Source organism: Hesperophylax consimilis, chromosome 30 (assembly GCF_061612785.1).
Source record: "Hesperophylax consimilis isolate HC1 chromosome 30, BYU_Hcon_1.0, whole genome shotgun sequence".
In the NCBI taxonomy this organism is placed as follows: domain Eukaryota; kingdom Metazoa; phylum Arthropoda; class Insecta; order Trichoptera; family Limnephilidae; genus Hesperophylax; species Hesperophylax consimilis.
In genome coordinates, this window is record NC_142865.1 from 11,641,164 (window position 1) to 11,668,646 (window position 27,483).

The following is a 27,483-nucleotide window of genomic DNA, read 5'->3' on the forward strand; positions in this document are numbered from 1 at the left end:
AGAGTAATTTTTACACAAATTTGTAGCACACGCATACCTCGTATTCAATACTTGAATGGATTAAAAATCAGATACAATTATAGATTGCTTATCAATTAAATTTTAACACAAATAAATTTGTTGATATTGCAACATTTGAAAAACCTGTATCACTGTATCAAATTTAAAAAAAGAATTCAATTCCTAGGTGTCAATTTAAACAAAAAATATGTTTTTCAAATGTTGTTCTATCAATATGACACATAAAATGTTCGATTTTGCAACATTTGAAAATTATATGTTCTGGTGTCAAATTCAAATTAATAGAATACCTAACTTATAATAAATATAATAATGAGCCCGGTTTGCAATTCAATGTATCAATTATTAGAACTCAATAAATCAAATGATGCTAAATCAAAATGATGTTTGATGTTGCAACATTTGATATTTCAACAAACTGGTGTCAATTTTAAAATAAAATAATTCAATTCCTAAGTGTCAATGAAAACGAAATATTAAGTTTTCAAATGTTGCCAATCAAAATGACACAAGTACAATGAAAAATATTATATTATTTTTAATTAATATATCATTAGACACAGAACAACACTTTTGTATCATTTTTTGTTTTCTCTTAAAAACATGTGCTTGTATTTTTTTGATTTATTTTTATTATTGTTAGAGTTTTTTTTATAAAAAATGTGAAATTAATAAGCATTTTTCAAAATGCGAACCCTTAAGATAGTCCGTAACACCAATCTAAAGTTTCTGTCTTCTAAAGTAAGTTTTTAAGGTTGTGGTGTTTCAAACGGAAATTTCAATGTAAAATTATTATCAATTAGCCAATCAGCGCCAATTTGCAATCGCCGATTTTAGGTTAGTTTAAATTTTTAAACACATTGTGGTCAGTGGAAAAGCACAAGAATCATGTTGGTATACTTGTCGACTGTATACAATTTGTTAAAAAGCTGAAACCAACCCAAAATGGGTGTTTTACTGTGACATTAAATGCAAAAAAACAACAAAATGGCGCCACGTTACATTAGAAATTCTCTGAAACACTCCAACCTTAGTCAATTAGCTGGTACGTTAAATTAATATATAGGTGACACTTAGTTAGATATAAATGTTCTAATTAAATTAACAAATAATTGATAAATTAATCAATACACATACAATACATCGTTATTATAACTTACGGGATTAAAATATACATTGATATAAAATATTAAAAAAATTAAAAATAAATATCATATGTAGTAGGTAGGTATTTTAAAATTTTACTACGGTTTTATAAGGATTATTTTAATTCATCACCCAAACGTAAAAAACAAACAACAACAAAAAATGAATTGCACTGTCAATAATAAGTTGTAAAATTTTTGTTACAACCCTTTTTCAATTATATTTTTTAATATATTTAACACAACCATTCATTTCTTGGCTGGAAGGTCAAACTATTTATTATTTACTAAGCGAAAAAATTGGCAATGATTGCAAAAAATAATTTTACTGCAATATATATTTATTTTTGGCACAAAGGGCGAAAGATTTTTTTTTAAATTTTGCACAATAAGTCAGTATCACAACCAATAATAATATTTTTGTAAAACTTGTATTTTTATCCAACATTTTTGGATTTAATAAACAATTTATAGTGTAAATTTTTCGTGTTTTACAAGAGCAAATCAACAAGAAATGAGAAAAAAAAGATGTTGGCAAAAATAACGCACTCGTATTGCGAAATGACCAAGACAATCAATAGATGTCACATACTCATTATTGTATAGATAGAATTGAAATAGATTTGTCACGTTGACCAAAAAGAGTATTTTTTGTGAATTTTGTGAAGCTCAATTCTCAAAACATTTTCCGACAAGAATTTTAAGTTTTAGTTCCAGCGTTGAACACTTTTACTAGCTTTTTTTGCAATGCTTTACAAAGACATATTTTTAAAAAATTGCTCCATTCGTCCAAAATCTCTTCTCGAAGTATTTTTTTTTAAAGATTATAATATAATAAAACTAGCTATTATTACGGTTGATTAAAAAATCATATGTTTGAATATTTCAAAAAAAAACTGCGATAAAAAGCATCAAGTAAATAATATATTTGGCATCAGGACGTATTGTGATTAAAATCTTCGAGATTTTTAAACAAAATGACTGCAAATGGGTCGGTTTATGTACCTTTGGCGTATAATATATTTAAAGCAATGAGCGTTTTTTTATACAAAAAGCACCATAATCACATCTTTTTAAGACATTTTTTCAATATTTTAAAATATAACAGATTCAACTTTTTGGTTTTCACTCAAGTAACACTTCTTTGCAACTAAAACCGTATAATCTTTTATTAATTATTTTGTATTTACACACCGTCCGGAATCGTTTTGAAAAATTCAGATTAGGTTCAATGGCTACATCTTGACTAGCCCCCCCCCCAATTTTGCAAATAAATAATTAAGCAGACGAAAGGGCAAACATAAAGTGTATGAAATCAATTGTTAGTGTGTTCAGGACCTGCTATAATAGGATCAGCCCTTTTGACGACCTCACTAGAGCTGTGTCATTAATAAATTTATTTCCTGCACCAAGCAATTTTTGCACATTTATAAAAAAGGAAAATTAATATACTATTGGTCACGAATCACCTCATACATTGCTTTGACCCTTTTCCGCAAACGAGTTTTACTTTAAAGAAAAAATTTACTTCGTCAATATGACTGCTGAAGGTAGTTGGGAAGGAAAGGAATCAGAGAAGACAAAGATAGGAAGGGATGCACGTCTTTGCTGTCTACAACTTACGCCTAAGTTAAGTAATCCAGTTTCTAGGATGATTGTAAATCCAAATTGCTGATGCTTTATTTAGATACATTTTTTTTTGCTTATAAAGTGACATTTGAAGTGAAATTTTGAGTACATAGTTAGTAAATTGATTTTAAAAACTTTCCTGATGTCATTAGAACCCGATAACAGCGCCAATGTGGAGCATTATGGTGAGATTGACAACTATTTTGACATCATCTGCTATAAAATCGTATGGAGCTCTTTCTACTCCAAATCAGTTCAGTTTTCAAGAAAAAAATATAACTTTCAAAATGTATTTTGAGTTGAAAAAATTACTATATTTTCTTTATTACTAGCATGGAACTAACACTAAGCCAGATGGAAAGTAATATTATGAAATCAAATAAGTACTTGCATATGGCCATGTTAAAAGTCAGAATAACAGCATAGTATGTATGAGACGATGTATGAATGTGAACGAGGCAAGAACTGTGTGCCAAGACAGAGTTGTTTGGCAGTCCATACTCTCTGCACACCCCAGCGGAGAAATGGCATGATGGTGAGTTAGTTAGTAAAAATTGTCAAAAAAAGTTCATTAGAGTTTGCCCTTACGCTGTTTATTTCGTAACCGACAGCACTAGAACATAACCTAAAATTTTCAAAATATTTTCGGAAAATATGTAATTTAAATATTTTTTCTAAGTACCTAAATAGTTGCTTCCAGACAGGACGAACAACGCATGTAAGCCGCTACCAAATAGAAAAGATATTACAATTAAGAAATCAAAATGAAAAAATGATGTGAAGTCGGTAATTTCCATCAATGTTCAAGTATTTATTGACTTATTCACTAGTTGCGAACAGCTCACGTGCGTTGTGCGGTCCGTATGGATTAAACAATGCTTATAGCATTCAATTTTCATCTCGTTTCAAAATATCAAATGAAATAATTACACATAAAATCTTTAGCAAACAATAAATATTTTAAAAAATCAACAATTTAAATCACTTTGATAATATATAATTAACAGTTTTTTTCTTTGTTTGAACAAATAAATAATAACATTCGCTACGCACTCCAAAACAGTATTTTTTTTTGTATTTACAGAAAAAATCTGTAAAACCTTTCCGCCAATACAAATGTTGCATTTATTTTACCCTGTTACCTTCTACTGTTAACAAAGTAACCCATAAAACAAATCCGCACGGACTGACTGATTATTTAAAAAAACTTTACAATTTGGCGCCCAACGTGGGGCAAAAAAAAAACATAATTTTTTTTTTAAATTATAAAAATAATGTACCAACCCAAAAAAAAACTTTGAAATCTGAAATGAGAACTGAAATATTTGTTGTTTTATTTGAAATAATCAGTCTTTCCGTGTAGATTTCATTTGTTTAATACCTTTTATACTTCACACATAGTTACGTATAATTTTTACGTGCTATTATTTTTATGTACCTCATGTATTATATTTAGACTCTTAACCTTGACAATATGTATGTATAATATTTTATTAATAAACTGGCATACAGTTTTAAACACAATATACCATATCCAATTTTCCATAAACACATTTTGAATTTTTCAAAAAATACCCCCCCACAATAACTTATTCAAAAATGTTTGTCTATTATAGTATTATGTAGATCGTTTTTGTAAAATTTATATTCACAACCTGGATCAATTTGTCTTTTAATTTTGTTCATTCGTTTAAAATCACTTTGACACTTTTAAAACTTTGCTTGAATGTTTTGAGCTCTTTAACAAAATTTAAATTTCGTTAGACTTGTTATTCTTTCTGTGTACTGTTCTTATTAAACTTGTAATAAAATGATTATTGGTTTATTTAGAAAAAGGATTTTGAGTTCCATGTTTTAAAATCAATTTGAATCCGCTTTAGCGGAGATTTCTTCCAATTTTTAACAATTGATTTCTATCAATTTTCAACAATGAAGATATTTTTAACAAGTTACCAAAAACCCTTATTTTCCATTACCCACTGTCTTTATATTATGTTTAAACTCATCTCATATTGTAAAATGTTATTTTTTCTTGAGTGTGTTTTTTGTGCAGAACTGATTCTTATAATTCTTTCTAATTCACAACTATTGTTATCAAAAACTCGCTATTTAAAATATTTAAAAAACTGTTGTTCGTAATGATTATCACACACTGCTTTGGCACACCTGCGTAGTAATATTTTTGAAACGTCAGAGTTCTTAGGTTCTTCCAAACTTAGCAGCTGATTTCAGAGTCATTATTTAAAAATCCCCCTGTACTGTTTTGTTTCCTGGGCATCTTTTTCACATCTTCTTTGATTGCAACTTCAGTATAGTTATTTTGCTTTGATCCTGGAGCCATTTTGCTTATTACGTTTGTTCCTCCACTGCTCGAAGAAGAAGACATATTGTCACTATCTGCGTAAGGTAGATCAGTGAGTGGTCCATTTATTAGACTATGTGAACTTGCGCTGGTTTTTAATCTGGGTTCTTGTTTTGTTACTTCTTTTGTACTATCGTCTTTGAAATTTCCTTCAGCACCTGGTGAGTTTGCTAGATCGTGGATAATGGCTTTTTTAGGGTCAATTTGTATCTTTCTGCTTTCTGATTTCTTGGACAGTTTATTTGGGGTTAGGACATTGACGTACGGTGGTAGAATGTTCATGTTATTTAAGTTAACTGAACCGCTGTTCTTTTTCAATGCGTTTAGGTTCTGTTCTAGTTGTGCTGCATCTAGACATAGTGGTCTGTGTTTTACGTAGATTGCGTTTGCGTTTGAGGGTAGTATGACTTTCTTGTATGGTGGAGAAGAGTTTCTGGCTTCTGTGTTTTGGACTTTGGGTAGACTTGGAGGAATGATGTCTTGCTTTGGAGGGATATGATTGGCCGTGCGGTTCTGGTAGTTGTTCTTACTGCTCAAAGAGGTGTCGGGGGGCTGGAGGGATGTCGGGGTCTGCTGCGGCGTGTCAATGCTTATGAGCTTTTCAACCTGAAAAAGAAAAAAATTAATTTAGCTTAGAAAAAACAACAGTGACAAAAGATGCTGAGATTACTGTCACAATATTCGGAAATCAAATGGGACCATGTTGGGCGTAGCACGACGAACGAATTCGCTAGAAAATTTGAATCAATCACTGTACAAATGCTCATATCTTTATGTCCGGAAAGTTTAGGAGTCAACGCAACTATTTTCGGTTACATCATGAGCTGCGGAGACTTGAAATACACACATGACCAATTCTAAAAAAAGATAAGATTAAAACGCTTATTATTAAATAATTCAAATGGAAAAAAATATATTTGTATCGCAGGGATGGATACCGCCGATCCCAAGAAACAATTATTGGATAACAAACACCTCTGCCATAGGTCACCCATGGTGGTTAGCTACGTTTGGTGACTTAGGAGGGGTGCCTGGGTTGATGGGGTGAGGTTTGTTCGGGTCTTGGCGGCGGATCTTTCTGCTCACCAACTGTATGGCAAGCCGGATCGGAAGAGATTGATTTAGAGAAACCTTTTGACCTCTACAGCAGGATTGTGTTGGAATATCGCCTTGCAGCGCAGTGAGAGGGATGGATTCATATGTCCATCACTCCTGGACACACTGAACCAAAGATTCCTACCCAACCCTCATACCTTTCCATCTTTCTTCCTTTCCTAAAAAGATCCTTCACACAACATCTCCAAAGATGTGTGTAGCTTATGAAAAATAAATAATAGTAATAACTTAAGCCTGGGGCATAAACTATTAGTCTTAACTTCAATTTACATCTTAAAAATACTCACCGCAGGCCCGCTCCCTCCGTCGCTGTTGCAGCTCATTGATTTACCGACGGCCGCCATCTTTGGAGGCTCCGTAAAAGAAGTCTCCCACTCCTCCCCCCTTGTCTCGGCATCATTCAGATTATCGTCATCGTCTAGACTCCCGGCGGCCGCTTCCATGGAAGCGAGAAGCCTATCCGTGGACTTTGAAGGCTGGAACTTTGAGGTGTGCCCCATTAAATTCTCTAATTTTGAACCCATGGAACTAACAGTGCTGTCAGAGCTTTTAGACCCGTAACCGGAGTCCAAGTTTTTGGAAGTGAATGGACTATCGCTTTGATTGTTCTTTCCATAGCTGTCATTCTGGAACTTGTTACCATAATTACCATCATTTATCTTAGCGCTGAAGTTACCATCAACAGCTTGATATTTCACGCTGTAATTTTGATCATGCGCTGGCTTGGTGTGGTTGGCATTGTTTAGTCTCGTTGCGTGATCTGTTTGGGAAGTTGCTTCGCTGTGGTATGCATTCGCGCTTGTGTCCATGTTAGGGTTTGTTCTGGATGCCAGAGCTATATTGCCGTATTCTGGTGGATATAGTTGTTTGAAGGCTGCTTTGTGGTTGGTTGGAGGGGAACCTAGGTTACAGGTGTCGTTATTAACTTGTGACGATGACAACTCGTTCACAGCCGTGGAAACCACGGCCTCGCCGTTGTTAGGCAACTGCTGTATAGGATCCATTGAGCTGCAAATAAAGAAATTTTATCAAATATCTAATCAGACATCAATCGAAATATTATACAACAACAAATAATCTTTTATTGTTATGGCTGCATGTTGACAATACTCTTGCATAATCCTTTATCCTTATGGATACATGTTGACAATACACTTGCATAATCCTTTATCTTTATGGCTACATGTTGACAATACACTTGCGTAATCCTTTATGCTTATGGCTACATGTTGAGAATACACTTGCATGACTGTAAAACCTAACAAATTGACAAACCCTGAAACATAAAGAGTTAGTTTGCGTTTTGAAACCTTCCGTAGATAATATAAACATAGGGAGATGTGATATAACAGACTAAATGCTGAAGAAATTAGATCATTGAGGCGAATGTGTGATAAAACCTTGTGAAAATTGTCGAGAACCACAAAGAATGCAAGGCTGATGAATTTGGGCATGTAGAGCGGATAAACAAATAAAGGAGTTTAAGAAAATATATGATGCGAATGTATATGGTAGAACACAGCATCTCCAGAGATGATGTTAATGTAAAAAAAAAAGAAGTCGAGAAGAGTGATGAGACAATGTACGAATGTGACCGAAGCAAGGAGTATGTGATAAGTCCGTCCTCTCTGCCTACTCCTGCGGAGAAACGGCATGACGGTTAGTCAATTAGTTAGGGAAATACAGCATGTTTGCGTGCTGACTGTCACCGTCGTACACCAAACTGCATGCAATGCAGACGTGCAAATGAAAGTTATGCATTTGGTGTGTAGGTAGAATCAAAGGCGGAGCGCCGTTGTGCGTCGATGCGTGCAGCAGTAGTACAGGTGAATGATGTTAGCGACACGTGTTGTGCACCCGGTGAACTAATAACAATTCATCTCCCTTTGTTTCTATTATGTATGGAATCCGCCGATAAAATCAGAATAGGATGTATTTAGCATTAAATTTCAATTGAAATCCATCCGCTACTAAAAATTCTTAATGTATTTCTAACATTATATTTTTTATTATCAGTATGGTGTTCGCATTTGGGCACCATCAAATTAACGAAAATTATTTTTGATTTGTAATTTGTAAAGGTTATCCATACATAACATTAATAAAATATTTTTTCAGAATTTTGTACATCTTGAACAAAAATAAATAATAAAAATTTTCCTCCACAACGATAGCAAATTTGTTAAATATTTACAATGAATTACTATACGTTTAAAACAAATACCCCCTTACTAATAAACGTGTTTAAAATTTTACACAACTGATAAACATCCATTTACCGTTGGTTATTTATCAGTTGTGTAAAATTTAAAATACGTTTATTAGTAAGACCCATAGTGTACAAGTTTCCATTCTATTAAAAATAATTGGGTGTATTGTTATTTTTGGAGCTGTTCATTAGTGAGTAATGGAAGGCGTGATCATGCTCTAAAACATTTAGAAAATGGGAGAAAGTATTAAAAGGCATTAGGAAAATAATAACATTAAACATTTAATCATTCAACAAGCAAATCATCTTCACCTATGCAAAGAAAAATATTTGGCGATTGTAGACCTATGTAAAGCAAAGAAAAACATTTGGCAACTCTTGATCTATGTTTATAGGGCAATACATATGGTAACTGTTGACCTGTGCAGGATAATACACTTGGCAAAAGTTGTCCTAAGTATGTAAAACATTTGGCAACTGTTGATCTATGTTTATAGGCAATACATATGGCAACTGTTGCCCTATATTATGTGTATTCAGGACAACACGCTTGGCAAAAGTTGTCCTAAGTATGTTAAGAAAAACATTTGGCAACTGTTGACCTATGTTTATAGGGCAATAATTATGGCAACTGTGGTCCTGCGTATGGAGAGACAAACATTTGCCAATAGTTGAACTATGTAAAGCAATACATTTGCCGACAGTTGAACTATATAAAGCAATACATTTGCCAACAGTTGAACTATGTAAAGCAATACATTTGCCAACAGTTGAACTATGTAAAGCAATACATTTGATCACAGTTGACCTATGTTTAGTGTTGATCAATATTTTATTTACAAAAAAAAGATGGAAGCAAAATAAAAAATGATTTTAGTCTACAATAATACATAGAAACTTTACAATATCCTTAATTTATAAAATTTAAAACAAATATGATTTTATTCTACTATAATACATAGAAACTTAACAATAACATAAATTTATATAAATAAATAAAAAAAATGTATTGCAAATAATAATAAATTGTTATTTTTTTTTCTATTTTAAATAACGATTCGCCACGATATATATTAAAAAAAAATTACCATTTTTATAAATACAAATTTAGGGAGTATGGGAATGTATTTTTTTCTCTATCCATGGGTATCGTTAGGTGGTCGAGTGGTTTAAAACTATAAGTTCCCATAGCGGTGTCGCAGGTTCAATCCTTGCTAGCTAAATCCTCCATCATTGTACAAGTAACATTTTCTCACTATAATGATGGTAGAGGAGAATTTCAAGTATTATGTTTTGTTATTGCATTTAATTCGTAGAACTCTATAATTTAAGACGACATAATGTCCTAAAATACGTTCGGAATCTTAACGACGTAAGTGAAGAAGGCGTCTACAAACATATTTGCGCGCGGCCCGGTGTAATGGACGTACCTAAGGTCGAATTTGCTCTAACAGGCCTAGAAAATTGATCTTTTCCTTAGGTTTATTTTAATTAATTCTGATAAACGTATTACGAAATCTCAGAGGTTTCTCTTGGTTTCTTTGTTGGTTTGACTGAGGATTGAACCTTCATCCCCAGGGACTGACTAAAATGATTGAACCGCGCTATCACTTATGCCAAATCCTAATTGGATGGTATCGAGATTTTTTTTCGCATATTAACAACTGTAAATTTTTATAGTAACATCCAATTTCAGAAAAATGCGTGTGTTCGCGTGATTGCAACCAAAAGTTAATAGAATTCATCGTCATCGATAACGATAATCTGCAGATTACTGTAACTGCAACTGTATTCGATGTAGGAAAATGGGTTGATTTCCTCTTTAAAGATTCAATCATTCTAGATGGAAGGAAAATGGATGTTAGTCATAGCGTCTAATACCTGGGACGTATTATCACAGCAGACCTGAAAGACATCGAGGATATGGAAAGGCAAAGAAGAGCGATATTCGTTAGAGCAGGTATGCTGTCAAGGCGTTTTCACCTTTGCAGTACAAATGTCAAAAAGATACTTTTAAATGCATTTTGCACTTCGCTGTACACGTCAGAACTGTGGGTGGATTACACTGCATCTCAATGGCGTAAGCTAAAAGTCGCTTACAATAATGCTTATCGCCAACTATTCCGCCTACCGAGATACTGCAGAGCCACGGAAATGTTCCTGGAGGGACGAGTACACTCTTTTAGAGCTCTTCTCCGCCATCACATGGGAAGCTTATGGCGCAGACTACGCCAATCAAGTAACAAAATCATCACTGCCATGGTTGCCTGGATGGAGTCCCCTCTGATGGCCCTCTGGTGACGGGAGATGTCGAAATATCCTCCATAAATTTTTCTTAAGCTGATTATGTATATTACTTCAAATTTGGAATGTATTGCATTGCACTACCCCTGCATACATTCTGGAATAAATTCTATTCTATTCTTCTATTCATTCAGGAATAGAAAATAATTTTTTTAAAATTATTTAGGACGGATTGTTTCGGAAAACTTGAACAATTCTTCAAATTTAAAAGTTAATTTTCAAGTTCTGTGAAAGATATTTTTAAGTTCTGTTTTTATTTCAGTTCTGTCAAGCAACTAGCCTATAATGATATAATAACAGAATTTGAATAGGACTTTCACAGAACCCGTAAATGGACGTTGAAATTTGATGAATTGTTCAAATTCTCCGAAACAACCCGTCCTAAGAGTTTTTTGTCTGATGTAGATTAACCATTTTTCGCTTGTACCACGAGTTCCGTACACCTTGCATGTTACCAAATGAAGCTTGTAGTTTAAACAAGCTTTGATGTTGTTAAGTATAGGCTTCACTTTTACTACTTTGAACTTATATCCTACCATACTTAATACTTGCTTGGAAGTATTATGGTAAAAGGGTTCTATACTAAGTACTAAAATATGAAGTTAAGCCCGTCTGAAAATAACACGTTTGACTAAGCGGAAGTATAAAGAGGATTAAATTTAACATTTATAATAATCAAATAACTAGGGCAGGTTGTGAAGGTGTTATTCATAAACTTGCTTGAATAATTGCTTTAAAATAGACACTTCCTTCATAATCGAATATCTCTAAATACGGGGATTTCCAATAAGAGTTGTTATTTTGATATTCAATCGTAAAAGATCAATGGTTTCGTTGCTTGTGTGTCACGTAGCGACGTTTTGTTGAAAGTAAACGTTGTCCAGATCAATACCATCCAATTCCGGCCATAAAAAATCATTAATCATCTCTCGATAGCGCAATCCATTCACCGTGACTGTTGCTCCTGCCTCATTTTCGAAAAAGTAAGGTCCAATGACTCCGACAGACCATAAACCGCACCAAACAGTCAAACGTTGAGGATAGAGAGGCTTTTCAACAATAACTCTTGGGTTTTCCGAGCCCCAGACGCGACAATTTTGCTTGTTGACGAAGCCACCGAGGTGGAAATGGGCCTCATCACTCAAGATGATTTGCATTTGATTCACTCGAGTGAATTTTAATAATTTTAATGCGTTGTTGAAGCGTGTATTGTTCCATTTTTATTAATGAGTAGTTTTTACTTGTCAAATGTCAAAAAATAACAGCTTCAAAAGTAACATCTACTGAATTAGATGGCTATTCAAAATAACACCTCTTATTGGAAAACCCTGTAGTATAAAATAAAGTCGCTATCCGTATCTGTCTGTTTGTGCGCTTATTTCTTCTAAACTACGCAACGGATTTTGATAAGGTTTTCACTATCATTTAGAGAATTTCTTCCGTAAGGTTTATACATATTATTAATGCATATTATATTTATAGAAAGTAGAGAAAAGTCAATGTTTTGTAATCAAGTGTAAAAAATATATTTTTGCTTACATTGGTAACGCTGGCTAAACCTTATGAGATACATCAAAATAATTTACTACGGAATTGTATATCTTGAAAAGGCCTACAGAAAAGTATGCGATGATATATGTCTATCTCCTAAGGATAACTCACAGTAACACCGGGTACACAACAGCTAGTTCATAATAATATTATTGATTCATTGTTACGCGGATGACAGTACAGTTCATGATAGCTTTATGTTTGACAAGCCCCCAAAGGGCACACAAACTCCAACGGCTCGGAGGGCTTTGAAGCAGAGAATGGAAGGCTATCTCGAGAGTATTTCCTCCTGGGGTAAAAATAATCTCGTCGAATTTAATGTTTCAAAGACCCAATCCTGTCTGATTACGTCTAAAAGGGATCCAAATGATAATCTAGTCTCCTTCAACGGAAGCAATCTTCCGAACAGGCCTTCCATTGATATGCTTGGTGTAACTATAAGTGACCAGCTCAGGTACGGGGGCTCCATCGAAGCCAGAGTAAAGTTGGCCTCTCAGAAGCTGGGCGTACTGTACAGGGCCCGCAGATACTTTAATAGTACACAACTGCTGACCCTGTACAAATCGCAAGTGCGCCCTACTGTCGAATTTGGCAGCCATCTCTGGTCTGGAGCCCCTAAATACCTGAAAAAAACCCTCGACTCTGTGCAAAAACGGGCGGTCCGTTTGATAGATTCCCCAATCTTAACAAACGGACTGCAATCTTTAGAGCACAGGCGTCAGGTAGGTATGCTGTCCTTGTTCTATCGGTATTACAATGGAAGATGCTCTGAGGAACTAGCGTCATTGATCCCTTCCGCACCGGTGCGTAGTCGGGATACACGCCAAACGCGCGCCCAACATTTGTACACAGTTGACATTTGTCACATGAGAACGGGTCGCTTCTACGATTCGTTCTTAAGTTCAACAGCTCGGCTGTGGAACGAACTGCCGGCCTCTGTGTTTCCTCCCTCCTACAACATGGGACTCTTCAAGACCCATGTTCACTCCTTCCTCTCCACAAAAAGACCCTCCACACAGCATCCCCAAAGATGTCATAGGCCCTGAGGGAAATTATTTTCTTCAGGGCCTCCTGTGTGGAGTTAATATAAAAAAAAAAAAAATTATATATGATTTGTTTCCTTGAATTAATGAATGAATAAATGAAAGAATGAAATGTAATATTGGAAGTGGAAATTAACCCACTTCCCGACAACAGATCGAGCTGAAACTCGACAGATACACTCTTCGTCGATGACAATGCATTTTATCAACTTTTGGTGGCACTCACGTACACACACGGATTTTTCTGAAATTGGATGACTCTATAAAAAAATACAGTTGTTACAATATGCGAAATAAATCTCGGTACCAACCAATTAGGATTTACCATAAGTGATAGCGCTGTTCAATCATTTTAATCAGTCCCTAGGGATGAAGGTTCAATCCTCAGCCAAACCAAGAAACACAAATTATGTATTTTAACCATTTAGGTTCTTACTAATAAACGTGTTTTAAATATTACACAACTGATAAAAAATATTATTTATTTATCTACTAGCTGTGCCCCGCCACGCGTTGCTGTGGCTCATACTGTCTGTGCAGATAGAGAAACAATAGCGTGTATTGCTTTTATGTCTAACAGATGGCGCTGTTTTTTTAAAAACCATGTTTTATCTGTCATAGGTAACATCTTTATAGGTATCAAACTCTATTTTGCCTATTTTAGTTTCTTTTGTCTATTTCGTTTTCATACAAGACGTGTGAGAAGGAAGATTTTTTTAAGCACCAGCTGAAATCTCCATCTTTATGCTTGCTTTGCATAAAGTTTTTCAAAATATAATGAAAAAACTGACCTTTTTCTTGTTTTGAACAAATTTCTTGATTGCCACAGACAATCTTCTTTATGTAAAATAGATTTTAGGGCGATCATCGCCAAAGACATACAACCTTTTTCTGGGACGCCTAAATTAGTTGTTTATTGAATTTCAAAATGAGTCGAAGCGTAGAAATAGTTATCGCTGCAATAGATTTTTAAATTTTAATTCTTAAAAAAAAATATTGGGTTCTTTTCGATTCACCAGTTTTGTATATATGTAAGTTCCCATACTCCCAATAAAATTTAAAATGAAACTATGTGAACCCCGCACAAGAGTTCCATTTGCCCGTAGCAAGAGGAACTCTGCTATTTCACAATCGAGGTATATTGTAAGACTTAAGGAAAGTCGGCTGGAAAGGAGACGGTGAAGATGAAGGTGGGTAAGTACCTGGATATTCAGATCTTGTCAGCAAACACGGCTAAAGCCATTTTTCAAGCAAAGTTTCAGATCAAGGTGATACTGAAAGTATATACTGCTCTGAATCGTGCCTCAAATATATTATTGTATTATTTTTAATTAATAAATTGTGAAATAACTTAAATTAATCAAATGAAATTAATAACATACGCTCGGATTTAAACCCGCGACCACGGGATTCGCAGCCAATTATCGTAACTACTCAACCACGAATAAAGAATCGCTTTGCACTACACAATAATCGAAGAATTCGTGAAAAACATCACTTCTGGCATAGTTCAACCCAAGTTGTTGTCGCTACGTTTGGCCACTTAGAAAGGGTGTCCAGCTTCATGCGGTGAGGTTTGTTCAGCTCGCAGCAGTGGATGCTTCTGTCCACCAACTGCACCGCATTCATTCATTATTTCCAGATTCCTACCCACCCCTCATACACTATCTTTTCTTTCCTTAAAATGACCCCCCAAACAGCATATCCAAACATGACAGAGGCCCTGAGGGAAATCATTTAAAAAAAAATTGGAATAACTTAATGAGTAATACCTCAAATTGTAATATTTAATTATTGAAGACAATATTAGCGATTCTTAAATGAAAATTTGAAAAAGATTCGATCGCATCCAGGAATTGAACCCAAGACCTGATCCTTACCGGGGATTTACTCTACCACTGAACTAATCCGACCTTTTCAGTCATATTATACTGACTTTCTCTTGGGCATATTCGGGATGAACCATCTATGGGTCAGAAGAGATGTGCATTTTGTATCATCACACTTCTTCAAACTGATTCGTGGATGGTTTGAAAATCCGACTATCGTGGAGAGTATTAGTCTCTATGTTCCTGATGGTTATCTCCGTCACCGGCAGCATAGACTGGTTTATCTCCCGGCCTGCAGGACTAACTTGCCTGCAGGTCATGCCGGTGGGGAGAGCAGTCTTGTTGTTGAACGGAATCAATTAGGATATCGATATATTTAGCTGAAGATGAAGCTGCCTTTAAAAGGCAAGCTCTATTGATGCTGGTATGCTTGATGTTCCATCACGCCGATTTGCTTTTGACAGGTCGTGTGCTGACCAGAGATGTGCTTTATTTCAAATAAATCCATTTCAAATGGAAATGCAAAATGCAAAATGGGTATTTTCCATTTTGCATTTTAAATGCTTTTCTAAAAACCATTTTGCATTTTGCATTTTAAATGCTTTTCTCAATGCATTTTCCATTTTAAATGCTTTTTTGCAACATACTTCCTACTATCTCCACTCATCTTTTTTTCATAAGCCCCAAATATCAGTCGGTCCTCAACCTCGCTATGAGAGATAATTTACATTTGTCAAGTTGCTCCCTGGTAGGAGCCCTGGCAATTGAGTGATAACCATTACAAAAACTACTGAACATGGGGCTATGACGCTGTAATATTAAATGTTAGATAGCCGTTTCTATGTTTTTACGTTGGCAACATTAGTCCCGCGCAATTTTTTTGTGGTTTCATAGTAGTTTGTAGTCGTGGTGTTTTTGGATTTACCATCATGTAATATGTTTGTTCTACATTGATGTCCATTATTAAATGACAAAATTGTTTAAAAATTGTATAATTATTTTAATTGTTTGACCTGAGAAACCATTTTGCATTTTCAATGCATTTTGAAAATGGGTATTTTGCATTTTGCATTTTAAATGCTTTTCTAAAAACCATTTTGCATTTTGCATTTTCAAATGGAAAAATTTTGACCCATTTCCATTTTGCATTTCAAATGGTTTTGGGTACCCATTTTGCACATCTCTGGTGCTGACCAATAGTATGGTCAGATTTTGAACTGTACAGTTTGAAATCACACACGTCAACTATAATCACGGAGTGCCGTGAGCCGTACAATCGCATCGAGACGTTCATCTTGTCAAAACCAATGTGTGTACTATCGCCGGTTATTTATCGGAATAATCCCTTAAACGTATTTTATCGCAATCCAATTCAACATAACGAGTGCTACCGTACAACGATCACCGTTCCAGTGCTGACAGATGATTCTCAAGATGCAGATTTCGTTCGCCACCCGGTAAGCTGACTGTGAATTAACCTTACAAATTGTGTTATGGCATTCGCCTGTCATAAGCCATAGGCGTTATCCATGCTTTATCTGTGTGGAATATCCCGTTAAAATACGGCTATTCCATCCCTTGTTCGTTCCTCGAACACTTGATATGCCCAGCTTTGTAATACCATTTTACAAATGTACTTAAAAACGAATTAAAATTTAATTTTGTAATGTTTTTAAAGGAATAAACAAATTGAATTTACTAAGAACTACCAACATCAATGAAATTTTCTTAAGAAAATGAAGATAATGGTGTGTTAAAGGTAATATGATACAGTTAAATATGACCGAAGGGGATAGGGTTGGATTCACTCAGTGGTAGAGGCTACCACTGAGGAAAGGCAACACTGAGGTCCTGGGTCAATTCTAAAATGCCACCGATTCAAGTGTTTTAGAGTCACTAATATTGTCTTCATCGATTACAAATTATTTTAATTAGGGCCTCCCAAAGATGGACAGACTACACAACATTAAACATCCAACATCCAACATCCAAATGCAAGAGAAAACTTACCCGTGAGGCTGTTGCAGTTCTGAAGACATCATCGGCAGCAATGGCACGAGGTAGTCCGAAGTCCTGTTCAAGCCACTCGAGTGCTAGTGACGTCACGGCGGGTGACAGGGAGGGATGGATAGAAAGAGATAGACACACACGGTCACGTGGGCAGTGGGCAGTGGGGCAGCGGGAAGAGGGAGGTGAAGGAGAGAACACACATGTTTAATGTTTAGTTTGGCCAAGCGAGCACTCTTTTTGTTATGTTTCACTTTATTGATTAAAGCTGGTGATGATGATGTGTTAAGTGTTGAAATTTTAAGTGTTTATTTAAAAATGCACGATTCTAAAGTCAATTTCTCAAAATGTGTCTTTTAAAGCGATGCAATTTTCGCCATCTGGGAGGAAAATAATGTAGAATCAGCTTTTTCGATCAATCTTTACTATGAATCGGTTTAGATTATGAATACCAAGAAATATGCTTTGGATAAATTGAAGCACATCCTATCGTTTCGTTTGAGTAGAATTAAAATAATTGTCAATTACTTTAAAAAAATATTATCGTAAAAAAACAAAAAAAATCAATAGAAAAGTATGAACGCACACAATAAAAAACTTCAAAAAATACAATTTTATGTCTAAGATTATCTGCGACAGTTTTTCTTGATTAACTTTTTTTCTTTCTTAAAAAACTATTCACAAAATTAATAAAAACCATTGTTGCGCTAAAATCAACAGTTTCTAGACTCCCGCTTGCCAAACGATTTTTATGCCTATTACCTATATTCGTAGTGATATAAGGCACACTTAGAATATATACATTTTCGACTTGTGCATTCCTCTTAAAACGCAATAAGTTGAAGTTAGCTATAAACCAAATAGGAAAACAACAGAAATAAATTTTAGAACAAAGGTCGATATTTTAAAATGACTTGAATGGATATGATTTGAAATTTTCACGTCCAGTAGTATAATGATAATTTTTTGGGTTATCATGCCATGTTGCGCTTCCTCATTATTTAGTCAACATTTTGGACAAATTTGTTATTCATCATAGGACATAATTATCGTTTTCAATCAGTTCCAACTTTGGAAAAGACGCCTTAAATTCAAAGCAAATTTGAGTTAAAAAGATTGTGAATAATTTCACTCAAGAATAACGCACAGCACAGACTATTGAAATTAGTATATTTGATTATAAAACAATAAAAAAACTATGTTTTAAGAAAATCGCATTTTTTTCATTCATTTTTCAATATTATAGTACCTACCTGCCTGAAGAAAGTTTCAAAATAGAATTGTCTTTGATTTGGTGTCATTACTTTGGACAAATTGCAAAATTCTTTATTTGAAATAAATAAAAATGTTACATAAAATATATGGTTTATGATTTAGTAGGAAGGTATTTAAGTACCTACTTGGAAATCTTATGATTTCAGGCGAAATTTTCATTTTCATTTATTGTAAGAGAAAATTTGAAAAATGCTTTTTGGACGCGAGATCTACTGTTCAAAGTGTAGCCTCTAAGGGTACTTATAAACACGCGAGTCGATCTGCCAAACCGAACTATGACTTACGGGAAAGGAACGAAACAACCGCAATTGGTGCGAAACGCTGCTTGCGGTTAGTTCGTCTCATGGCTCGATAATTAGCCAGAAAAAGACGCAAGGAGCTTATAGACGAGTAATGTGAAAAGGGAGATTCGTTTATATAAAGAGTCTTTGAAATAGTGTACCTACAACAAATTGTGAACAGAGATAAATGAATATTGCTGATTTATTAAGAATCTCTTCAAATTATTGGTAATCCGGTTAAAAATGAGATTACAGGTCTTTATCGAATGAATTTGGCAGCTTCTGTGGTCGAGAGATAAGGCTCTCGACTAGCAACCCTAAGGTCGCGGGTTCAAATCTTAGCGTGCTCAACCAAATTTTATTTGATTGATTTGTGTTATTACACAATTTAAATAATATATAGTATTATTTGCTGCACGTTTCAGTGTAGAAGATGCCGTGTTTTGTGACCAGATCTGAATAGCCAGGTACTTCCCCACCATCACCTTCCCCATCTCCTTCCCCTCCTCACTACTTATCAGCCGTGATGGCCTAAAACAAACTTGAAGGGTGAAAGCCAGAAACAATTGAAATAAAAAACATACCCCAATTGGGGATGCCAGTCTCCCTGGTTCCAGATGTTTGGGAGCAGTTGGGACTCTTGTGCGGTATTTACATTAAAAAAATTACATAAACAGGTTTCCTGATAAACTTTTAGTAAATTTCTAAAATATTATCATAATGTCAGAACACGTTTATCAGACAACCTGTTAATTCATCCGTTAAAGGCCTGCAATCCCGTTTTTAACCGAATAACCAGTAATTTGAAGAGATTCTAAATAAGTTCCGTGTGTAGTATTTATGTTTAAAAGTGATTTTTTCCTCTTGTGTGTTTTCTCCTTGTAGTTACATGTATTTGATTTATTGAAATAAAGATCTACAAATATGTATCTAAAATTAATAAAAATGTGAGTTGTAATTTTGGACAAGAGAACGAAAGGAAACAAAATTTTGTAAGACCACAACAGACATTTTGGAAAATTATGCATTAAAATAATTAGATACCCAAAGCAAATTTTTTTTTTTAATAATTTTGATTTTTCTAATTATTTTCATACACAACAAACATGATCTAGGATCGGGTGTCTACAAATTTTGCCAATATTAAAAATAAAATAAAATAACCAAAAATGAATGCAGTTCCAAAAAATAACGATCACTCACAGTAATAATTTGGTAGGGTTTTGTAAGGAAATCAAAAATAAATAACTAAGTTTGAAAACTATATATAAATAACTTGCCTGAAAGACTGATTGTTTTTTAAAACAATAATATTTTATCAGAAATACTTCACCATTGCGTAACTTACTTTTTAAAATATAATAAATACACCGCGTAGCACGCTCATACTGCGAAATTAATTAAAAAAATTTATATATTTTCGCCTAATTAACAAAGAGAATAAACGTAAAATTATATATCACGTTTTATAAAACTTGACGGCCTATGTTTTCGAGTGGTTACTATCCTTGACTACAAATCCGGAGGTTGTGTGTTCATATCCCGGCGTGCATGTGTATTGATTTGATTTATTTGGTTTGTTAGTGCCAGGAGTGTTAAGATAGTGGTTTGGATGCTAGAAAATGTCGGGTACGCTCGAGGAATACTTAACACGATATCTCTGCACCGAAATGAGATAAGGAGTTGAATAAAAGTCAATATAATGTAATTTTTTAACGGTAACATTGTGGTATACAGTAGTGGATGGTGAAATAAAGACATTAGCAATAGCGAAACATAGCGAGGTTCACTAGTAAAATTAGTATATTTACGGCATGTTTCAGAGAGGTAGATACATTCAAATTCGACCAGGCGAAAGACCATGTTTGGCAAAGATAGGCATGTTTGGTGATACGATAACCCGGGTATTTCCCCACCTTGCTCTTCACCATCTCCATCTCCTTCCCTCGCCACTACCTTCTTCCTCACAACATATCCCAATTGAGATGTCAGTTTAACTGGTTCCAGACGATTGGGAGCAGTTGAGATTGTTATGGGAACTTGTGCTAACACATTTAAAACGCTTAATCTGAATTTGAATCAAAAATATTATAATCTATAATAATGTTTTGTTGACTCTCAGATTTTCATAAAAATCTTAGCTTAAAATTTTGCAGAACGAGCGTGGAACACGGTGTACATGTACAATGAATGTATTAATTTTCTTAAGTTAAATAGCTATGGACGGGTTTAAACAATTCATCAAATTTGAAAGATAAAATTCAAGTTGTTAAAAAAATATTATCCGATTTTGAAACATCTAAAAATTGTTTATGGTTTTGAATGCGTCATTTCTGTCGATTTTTAACAAAAATTGGATGTGGTGATTAATTAAAAAAATGTTCTTACTTGTAAAGACTGGCTCTGCTCATCCCTTCCTATTGACTCTGGCCGATTAAAGCAAGGAAGAGGTGCTATCATTAGATCCGGGTCCTAAAAAAATAAGTTATAGATATTATGTAACAATAATTCCAGGACTAACTACCACATACATGTATTGCACCGATTTCTCGCCTTACTTGGTAACAAATTCACCTCAAATATCGACATATCTATGCTATTTATCATCTAAATTTGGACCATCTTGCAGTAGTGGCCTCATGAGAACGGGTCGTTTTTCGCAAGTCGGCTCGTATGTAGAACGAGCTACCGGAATCTGTTTTTCCTCCACCATATAGAAGAGCGATATCCGTTAGAGCGGATATGCTGTTAAGGCGTTTTCACTTTTGCAGTACAAACGTCAAAGGATATTATTCAACGCATTCTGCACTTCGCTGTACACGTCAGAACTGTGGGTAGATTACATTGCATCCCAATGGCATAAGCTAAAAGTCACTCACAATAATGCTTATCGCCAATTATTCCGCCTACCGAGATACTGCAGCGTTTTCTGAAGGGACGAGTGCACTCTTTCAGAGCGCTTCTCCGCCACCACGTGGAAAGCTTATGGCGCAGACTACGCCAATCAAACAACACAATCATTACTGCCATGGTTGCCTGGATGGAGTCCCCTCTGATGGCCCGACAGGAGACGGGAGATGTTCAAATATCCTCCATTAACGGCTGCTTGCATACATTTTTTACTTCTATTCTGCATTGCCTATCTTATTTTTATTATTTTAAAATATGGAATGTATTGCATTGCATTACCCCTGCATACATTCTGGAATAAACTGTTATTATTATTATATAATCATGCCCTCTTCTAGATTCGCATTAATAAATCCCTTCGTTCAGCCTCGTAACGCTGCCTAACAGGATCACAATATAGTTCATCTGTCTTTACACTGTATAGACGGGGCGCGCTTGTGTGATGTCACATATAAAAAATTAAAAGAATACACCTCAATCTCCATTCCTTACTTGAAGACAAAAATTAGACACATTTTTCTAATAATAACCTCACACCATTTTATTGTCAACTAGATATAAAACTGTATTGCTTGGAAGAAAATTTAAAACTACAAAATTATATGCTTTACCATACCTGTGTGCAATGAGTCAGTCTTTCAAATAGTTGTGAGAAAGTGGGTCTGTCCTGTGGGGATGGATTCCAACAGTCGCACATCATCCTGTATATTTCCATCGGACAACCTGAAGAAAAAAACGTTAAAATTGTTAACATTTTCTTATAACGAATATTATTCTAAATCGAGCGGCCCGGCTCGCAACGATCATCGAAAAGCGACGAAGTATGTTTGTTTATTTAGTATCTGCACACGTTTGTGGCAAAGGGTCAAAGGAATGTATGGGGCTTTTTGTGACTGTTTATATGTGAGTTTTGCTTTTTTATAAATGCGCAATTAATTGCTTGGCGCATTGAATAATTTTTTATTATTAGCGCAGCTGAGCTATTTCTTACAGAAATAATAATAATTATATCATCATAGGAAACTGAGTTTATCGTAAAAATGGCTAATCCTTTGATGGGAAGGCCCGAAAACAATATTATATTTCATACACTTTATTATGCCCTTTTGACTGATTAATTTAATTATTTTTTTGCAAGTTGAGTGCGTCATTTAGAAAATAAAACTTACCTTGTGGAATATCGAGTCTTCCTCCTCCAGTGACCATCTGCATCACTTCCCTGTTGGCGCAACCAGTGTAAGGCATTATACCCAACGAGAACACCTCCCAAAGCAATACACCGAAAGACCTGCAAAAAGCGTAGTAATTAGTTAGTTGCTTTTATGGTAGTTTGATCAAACGTATCTTATATTGTTCCTCATAATTGGCAATACCAAATTTATTTAGCTCATTGCCAGCATCAATTCAAGCAATCTTTTGGTTCTACTTCAGCCACGTTCCCGGCCAAACTCCTCCAGTCCTCTTCCGTGCTCTTCATCAACTAGTTGACTTACCAAACATCGGTCTTCGAGGTGAATATTCCATCCAAGAAGGCTTCTGGTGGCATCCACTTAATGGGCAGCATAGCCTTGCCACCCTTCCTGTAATAGTCCGACCTGTAGATGTCTCTGGCCATACCGAAGTCTGCGATCTTCACTACTCGGCCCGGACCCTTGGAGGTGAGAAGACAATTCCTGGCTGCGATGTCCCTGTGGAGATAGAAAACAATGATGATTAGTGTTTAGTATTGAAATGAGAATACGGTTGGTTCTTACCGGGATGTCATTTATCCAGTTCAGTCCTAACAACATCTTGCTAGAAACCAATTTGAATAGGGTTTAACTGTTTTTTGTTTACTCTTTTTACTTCTAGTATTACGTAGTGGAATCCGAAAGCTCATGAATTCATTCAATTCTGTACTATCAAATGCATAATTTATTACATAATTTGAACAATTAATTTCATTTCAAAGTTCATTTTCAAGTTCTGTGAAGGTTTTATCCAAGTTATGTTACTATTTCTTGTTTTGTGAAACAACTGGCCAATAAGCATATAATAACAGAACTTGAATAAAACCTTCACGATACTTGAAAATCAACTTTGAAATTTGATGAATTGTTCAAATTCTGTGAAACATCCCGTCCTTAGAATTTAATATTTTAATATAAGTCTCTGAAAATCCTTCTGTCTGACAATTGGCATGGCATTTTCATTGGAATGGCATGGCATTATCATTTCATTTAAAAGAGTGAATACATGAATATTGTTATGTCGGTTTCAGATTGGAGAATTGTAATCAAGTTGACAAAGGCAAGATATAACAGCTTATGGCCCATACCAAGATATGAGAGTATTATGACTTACCTGTGTATGAATCTCTTGGTCTCCATATATCTGCAGCCCTTGGCTACGTCCAGTGCACAGAGCACCAGATCCTTCATGCCCAGACTACTGCTTCTCTCTGGCTTGGGACGGTTCTCCCTGAGGAAGTTCTTCAGGTCTCCCCCGGCCAAGAGTTCCAGGACTATGAAACTGCAAACAAATTATAAATATTGGATGATCAAAATACAATTTTTTTTTAAACACGTCGAGTCTCAAAATTCTAAACAGTTCTTTATCAATTTTGTGACATTTTTGTTTATTTTTCATATTCCGTAAAATTATGTTTGGATAATTTTCATAGCTTCATTTTTGTGAATTGTCACCACAGGGGCTTTGCGCACAAGTAGAAATTATTAACCCATTTCAAAAAACATTATTTTTAAAACAAATCTACTTATGCCGAGAATGATGAAATTTTGCACATTTGACCTTCAAAACAGGAAGTAAGTTAAAATCTACACGACATCTCAAAAAACTGCCCCACCTCCTTTTCTCGCACTTAAAGCAGAATTTTTATATTTCTTGATGAAATTTTGCACAGTTTACGCTCAAAATATGAAGAAAATTACTGGGTAAATCTGATTTAGACAAATTCTGTAAAGCCCGGGCAATACTGGGAACTTTAGCTAGTATAATATACTTGTTAAAATCAAATTGATTGATTGGAAAAAATGTCACCTAGGAAAAAAGCCCAAGTTTCTCACTGTACATAAATCATAACTTTTCATATAAAAATCAATCTCACTAGGTATGTATGAATAATTATGACTTACCGTGGATGTCTGTCAAAGCACACCCCAATCAAATGGACAATGTTGGGGTGGTTGAACTTGGCCATGATGGCTGCCTCCATCAGGAAGTCAGTCTCCGACTGTCCGGTGGACATCTCCGGAAGGGTCTTTACAGCTACGGGCATCTCGATGGCATCTCCATCTCGGTGACGATAAAGACCTTGGTAAACCTCACCAAATGCGCCTTGGCCTAGTGCTCTGCGAAAATTTGTAATGCATTAGTAAGGGCAGATATGCAAATAGAAATGGAAAGAGTTTCGCTAGGAGACTTCCTTGCATAATAGAAGGACTAAGAAGTAGATTAGGAATAAAACCACGCAAGATTACAAGCACGGCCTCCGCGGGAGACATATGCTGTTGTTGGAGTAGAAAACCTTACTAGTTGTAGGAAACGTGAATGGAGTATAGAAGAGCCTATTGATATTTGATGCCAATTTTAAGCCTCGGTGAGAAGAAGACCATGAATACCATGTTGTGGAACTAGAAGACATCTCTTAACACCCAATAACAGCCCTAGTGAACTTAAAAGGGCTGGGCTACTCTCAAGGGAATAATTAAATATATGTTATTATTATAATGCAGACTGTTTCCGCATCAGTAGTAATAAAACTATTTCTTCAAATGGTTAAAAATGATGTTTAAATGGAGTACCACAAGGGACCATGCCGGGTCCTGTTTTGCTTCTAATAATTAAAAGCAGCCTATTGCTCATGGAATATTGCGCAATGAATATATGTTATATCTAAGCTGATTGCTTGGGAACAATGCAAACCATCTCTGCATCGATAATAATACAATTATTTCTTCTATTGTTTAATTGGAGTACCACAAGGCACCATGCTGGGTCCTGTTTTGAATCTAATCATTAATTAGCCACACGCCATGCAAGCACTTGTATAAAATCATAGTGACTTACTTTACTAATCGCAAGCTCTCTCGTGCAACTTGCGGAAGTTGTCGAACATCCACTCCTCCAGCCAAAACGGCATCACAGCCGTAGTTGGGGTTGAAGCTGGTTAGGGCACTTTCGTCCGCCGTACTCCTCAGTCGGCTCAGTCTAAGGTCCTGTTCCAGTAGAGCTTTGTGGCGCAGAGCAGCCTGCTTTCTCACTTGGTATCGATTATCTGAAATAGAGGCTGGTGTTAAACGGGTATTTATGTGTTTTTGGCATGTTTTATTATTTTGTTCTTCTGGAACATCAGACAAAATTGGAAGAGACCTTCAACTGCCATTAAAAGCTCACATACACTGGAGAGAAATGGAGCCTTTAAAAAAATACATATAAGTTTTAAAATTTAGGTGGTATTAAGAAAAATAAAATACCAACCGAGAATTCATATAAAACCGAAAAAGGAGCTACATTTGTCAAAGGAAGCGTCGTTTCTTCACTGTCCTGAATTATTTTCTGTCAATCGCAATGCCTGAGGAAACTATTATGATGATTATTTTTTTTTAAATTAAATCCCCACAGGAGGCCTTGCAGAAACTAATTTTGGGGCTAATGTCATCATGGGAATGCTGTGTGGAGGGTCTTTTTGAGGAGAGGAAGACCAGGAGAAGTTGTAGGAGGGAGTAACCACAGAGGACGACAAATCGTTTAACTGTTCGCCTGTGAAACGTTTCAACGACTCAAGTACGAGTCGTTGAAACCACCCACTCTTATACAACAAATGTCAACCATATAAAAATGTTGGGTGTTTCCCGATTATGCACCGGTGCCGAAAGGATCAATGATGCTAATTGAATCTTCCATTCAAATACTGGTAGAACAATGACAGCATTCCCAACTGATTGCAATCCGTTTGTTAAGACAGGGGAATCTATCAAACGGGCTGCCCGTTTCTGCATGAGTCAAGGGTTATAACCGAAATTATAAAACTATTAAATTTATTCAAAATAGTGGACACATATTTAGAGCGCTGTAACTTATAAGATAAGATAGGTATTCATGTTTGAATGGTATTGTTGTTCTTTTAGATTTTACAGCAGATAAGATTTTAAATAGCTGGCAAGGGCGTGCAGTAAAACGTAAAACTAATACACCTCGGGATTGCTATTATTCCTCTTCATCTGTATGGTCAGAGGGGGACATCTAGGTTTGCAAGCCAGTCTAGGGGATCAGGCGACAAACTGTAGATCTCTTCAATCCTGCCGGGAATTAATGGATTCGGTGCAAATGCTACGACAATAATTATTTATGTGAAATCTTCTGAAAATAAATCAGTGTCTTTCAGATGTTAATAAAAGAGTTACGTAAAGATTCTTACATAGCATGAGGAAAATTCCAGTGAGTGCAGCAACGAGTAGAAGAGAAATGATTCCGAAGAAAACCATCACATAGAGATAGGGAATCCCCCATTCGTCAGGCACTGTAACGAAAATATTAACAGATTAGTCAAAAGAATAATGGATACGTTGAGTGTTTCAAAGTGTAGCGATGCTACGAGATTCATCTAGAATGACTCGTCAATACAAAAAGCATCGTAACCGGAACACGCCAGACATAATGCGAAGCGTTCCTACTTTTAGAGCTACCTACGACAATACGTTGCGAGTTGGTCTAGCACATTACGCGCATTTGCTAGAAGGATCTAGCTTATTGCCTAGGCATAATTCCAACACCAACCAAAGTACCAGAAGCACCCAGAC

At 35.3% G+C, this 27,483-nt stretch overlaps 1 protein-coding gene across 2 annotated transcripts in view; it reads right to left on the bottom strand.

Annotated features, from left to right (window-relative positions):
• Nucleotides 1-455: 455 nt before the first annotated feature.
• Nucleotides 456-27,483, bottom strand: part of Alk (Anaplastic lymphoma kinase) — a 92,070-nt gene continuing 65,042 nt past the window's right edge. The window contains exons 17-27 of one of the 2 annotated variants that reach the window (XM_089649666.1): nt 27,102-27,203; nt 25,751-25,958; nt 24,817-25,032; nt 24,026-24,193; nt 23,176-23,370; nt 22,852-22,970; nt 22,299-22,405; nt 21,161-21,244; nt 17,220-17,302; nt 6,561-7,281; nt 456-5,763 (exon numbers count right to left, since the gene is read on the bottom strand). In XM_089649666.1, the coding sequence (XP_089505792.1) occupies nt 5,011-5,763; nt 6,561-7,281; nt 17,220-17,302; nt 21,161-21,244; nt 22,299-22,405; nt 22,852-22,970; nt 23,176-23,370; nt 24,026-24,193; nt 24,817-25,032; nt 25,751-25,958; nt 27,102-27,203 (2,756 nt within the window). In that variant the 3' untranslated portion in view covers nt 456-5,010. Of the gene's footprint in view, nt 5,764-6,560; nt 7,282-17,219; nt 17,303-21,160; nt 21,245-22,298; nt 22,406-22,851; nt 22,971-23,175; nt 23,371-24,025; nt 24,194-24,816; nt 25,033-25,750; nt 25,959-27,101; nt 27,204-27,483 lie in introns of those variants that run through there. The other variant, XM_089649667.1, reaches the window with a different exon arrangement.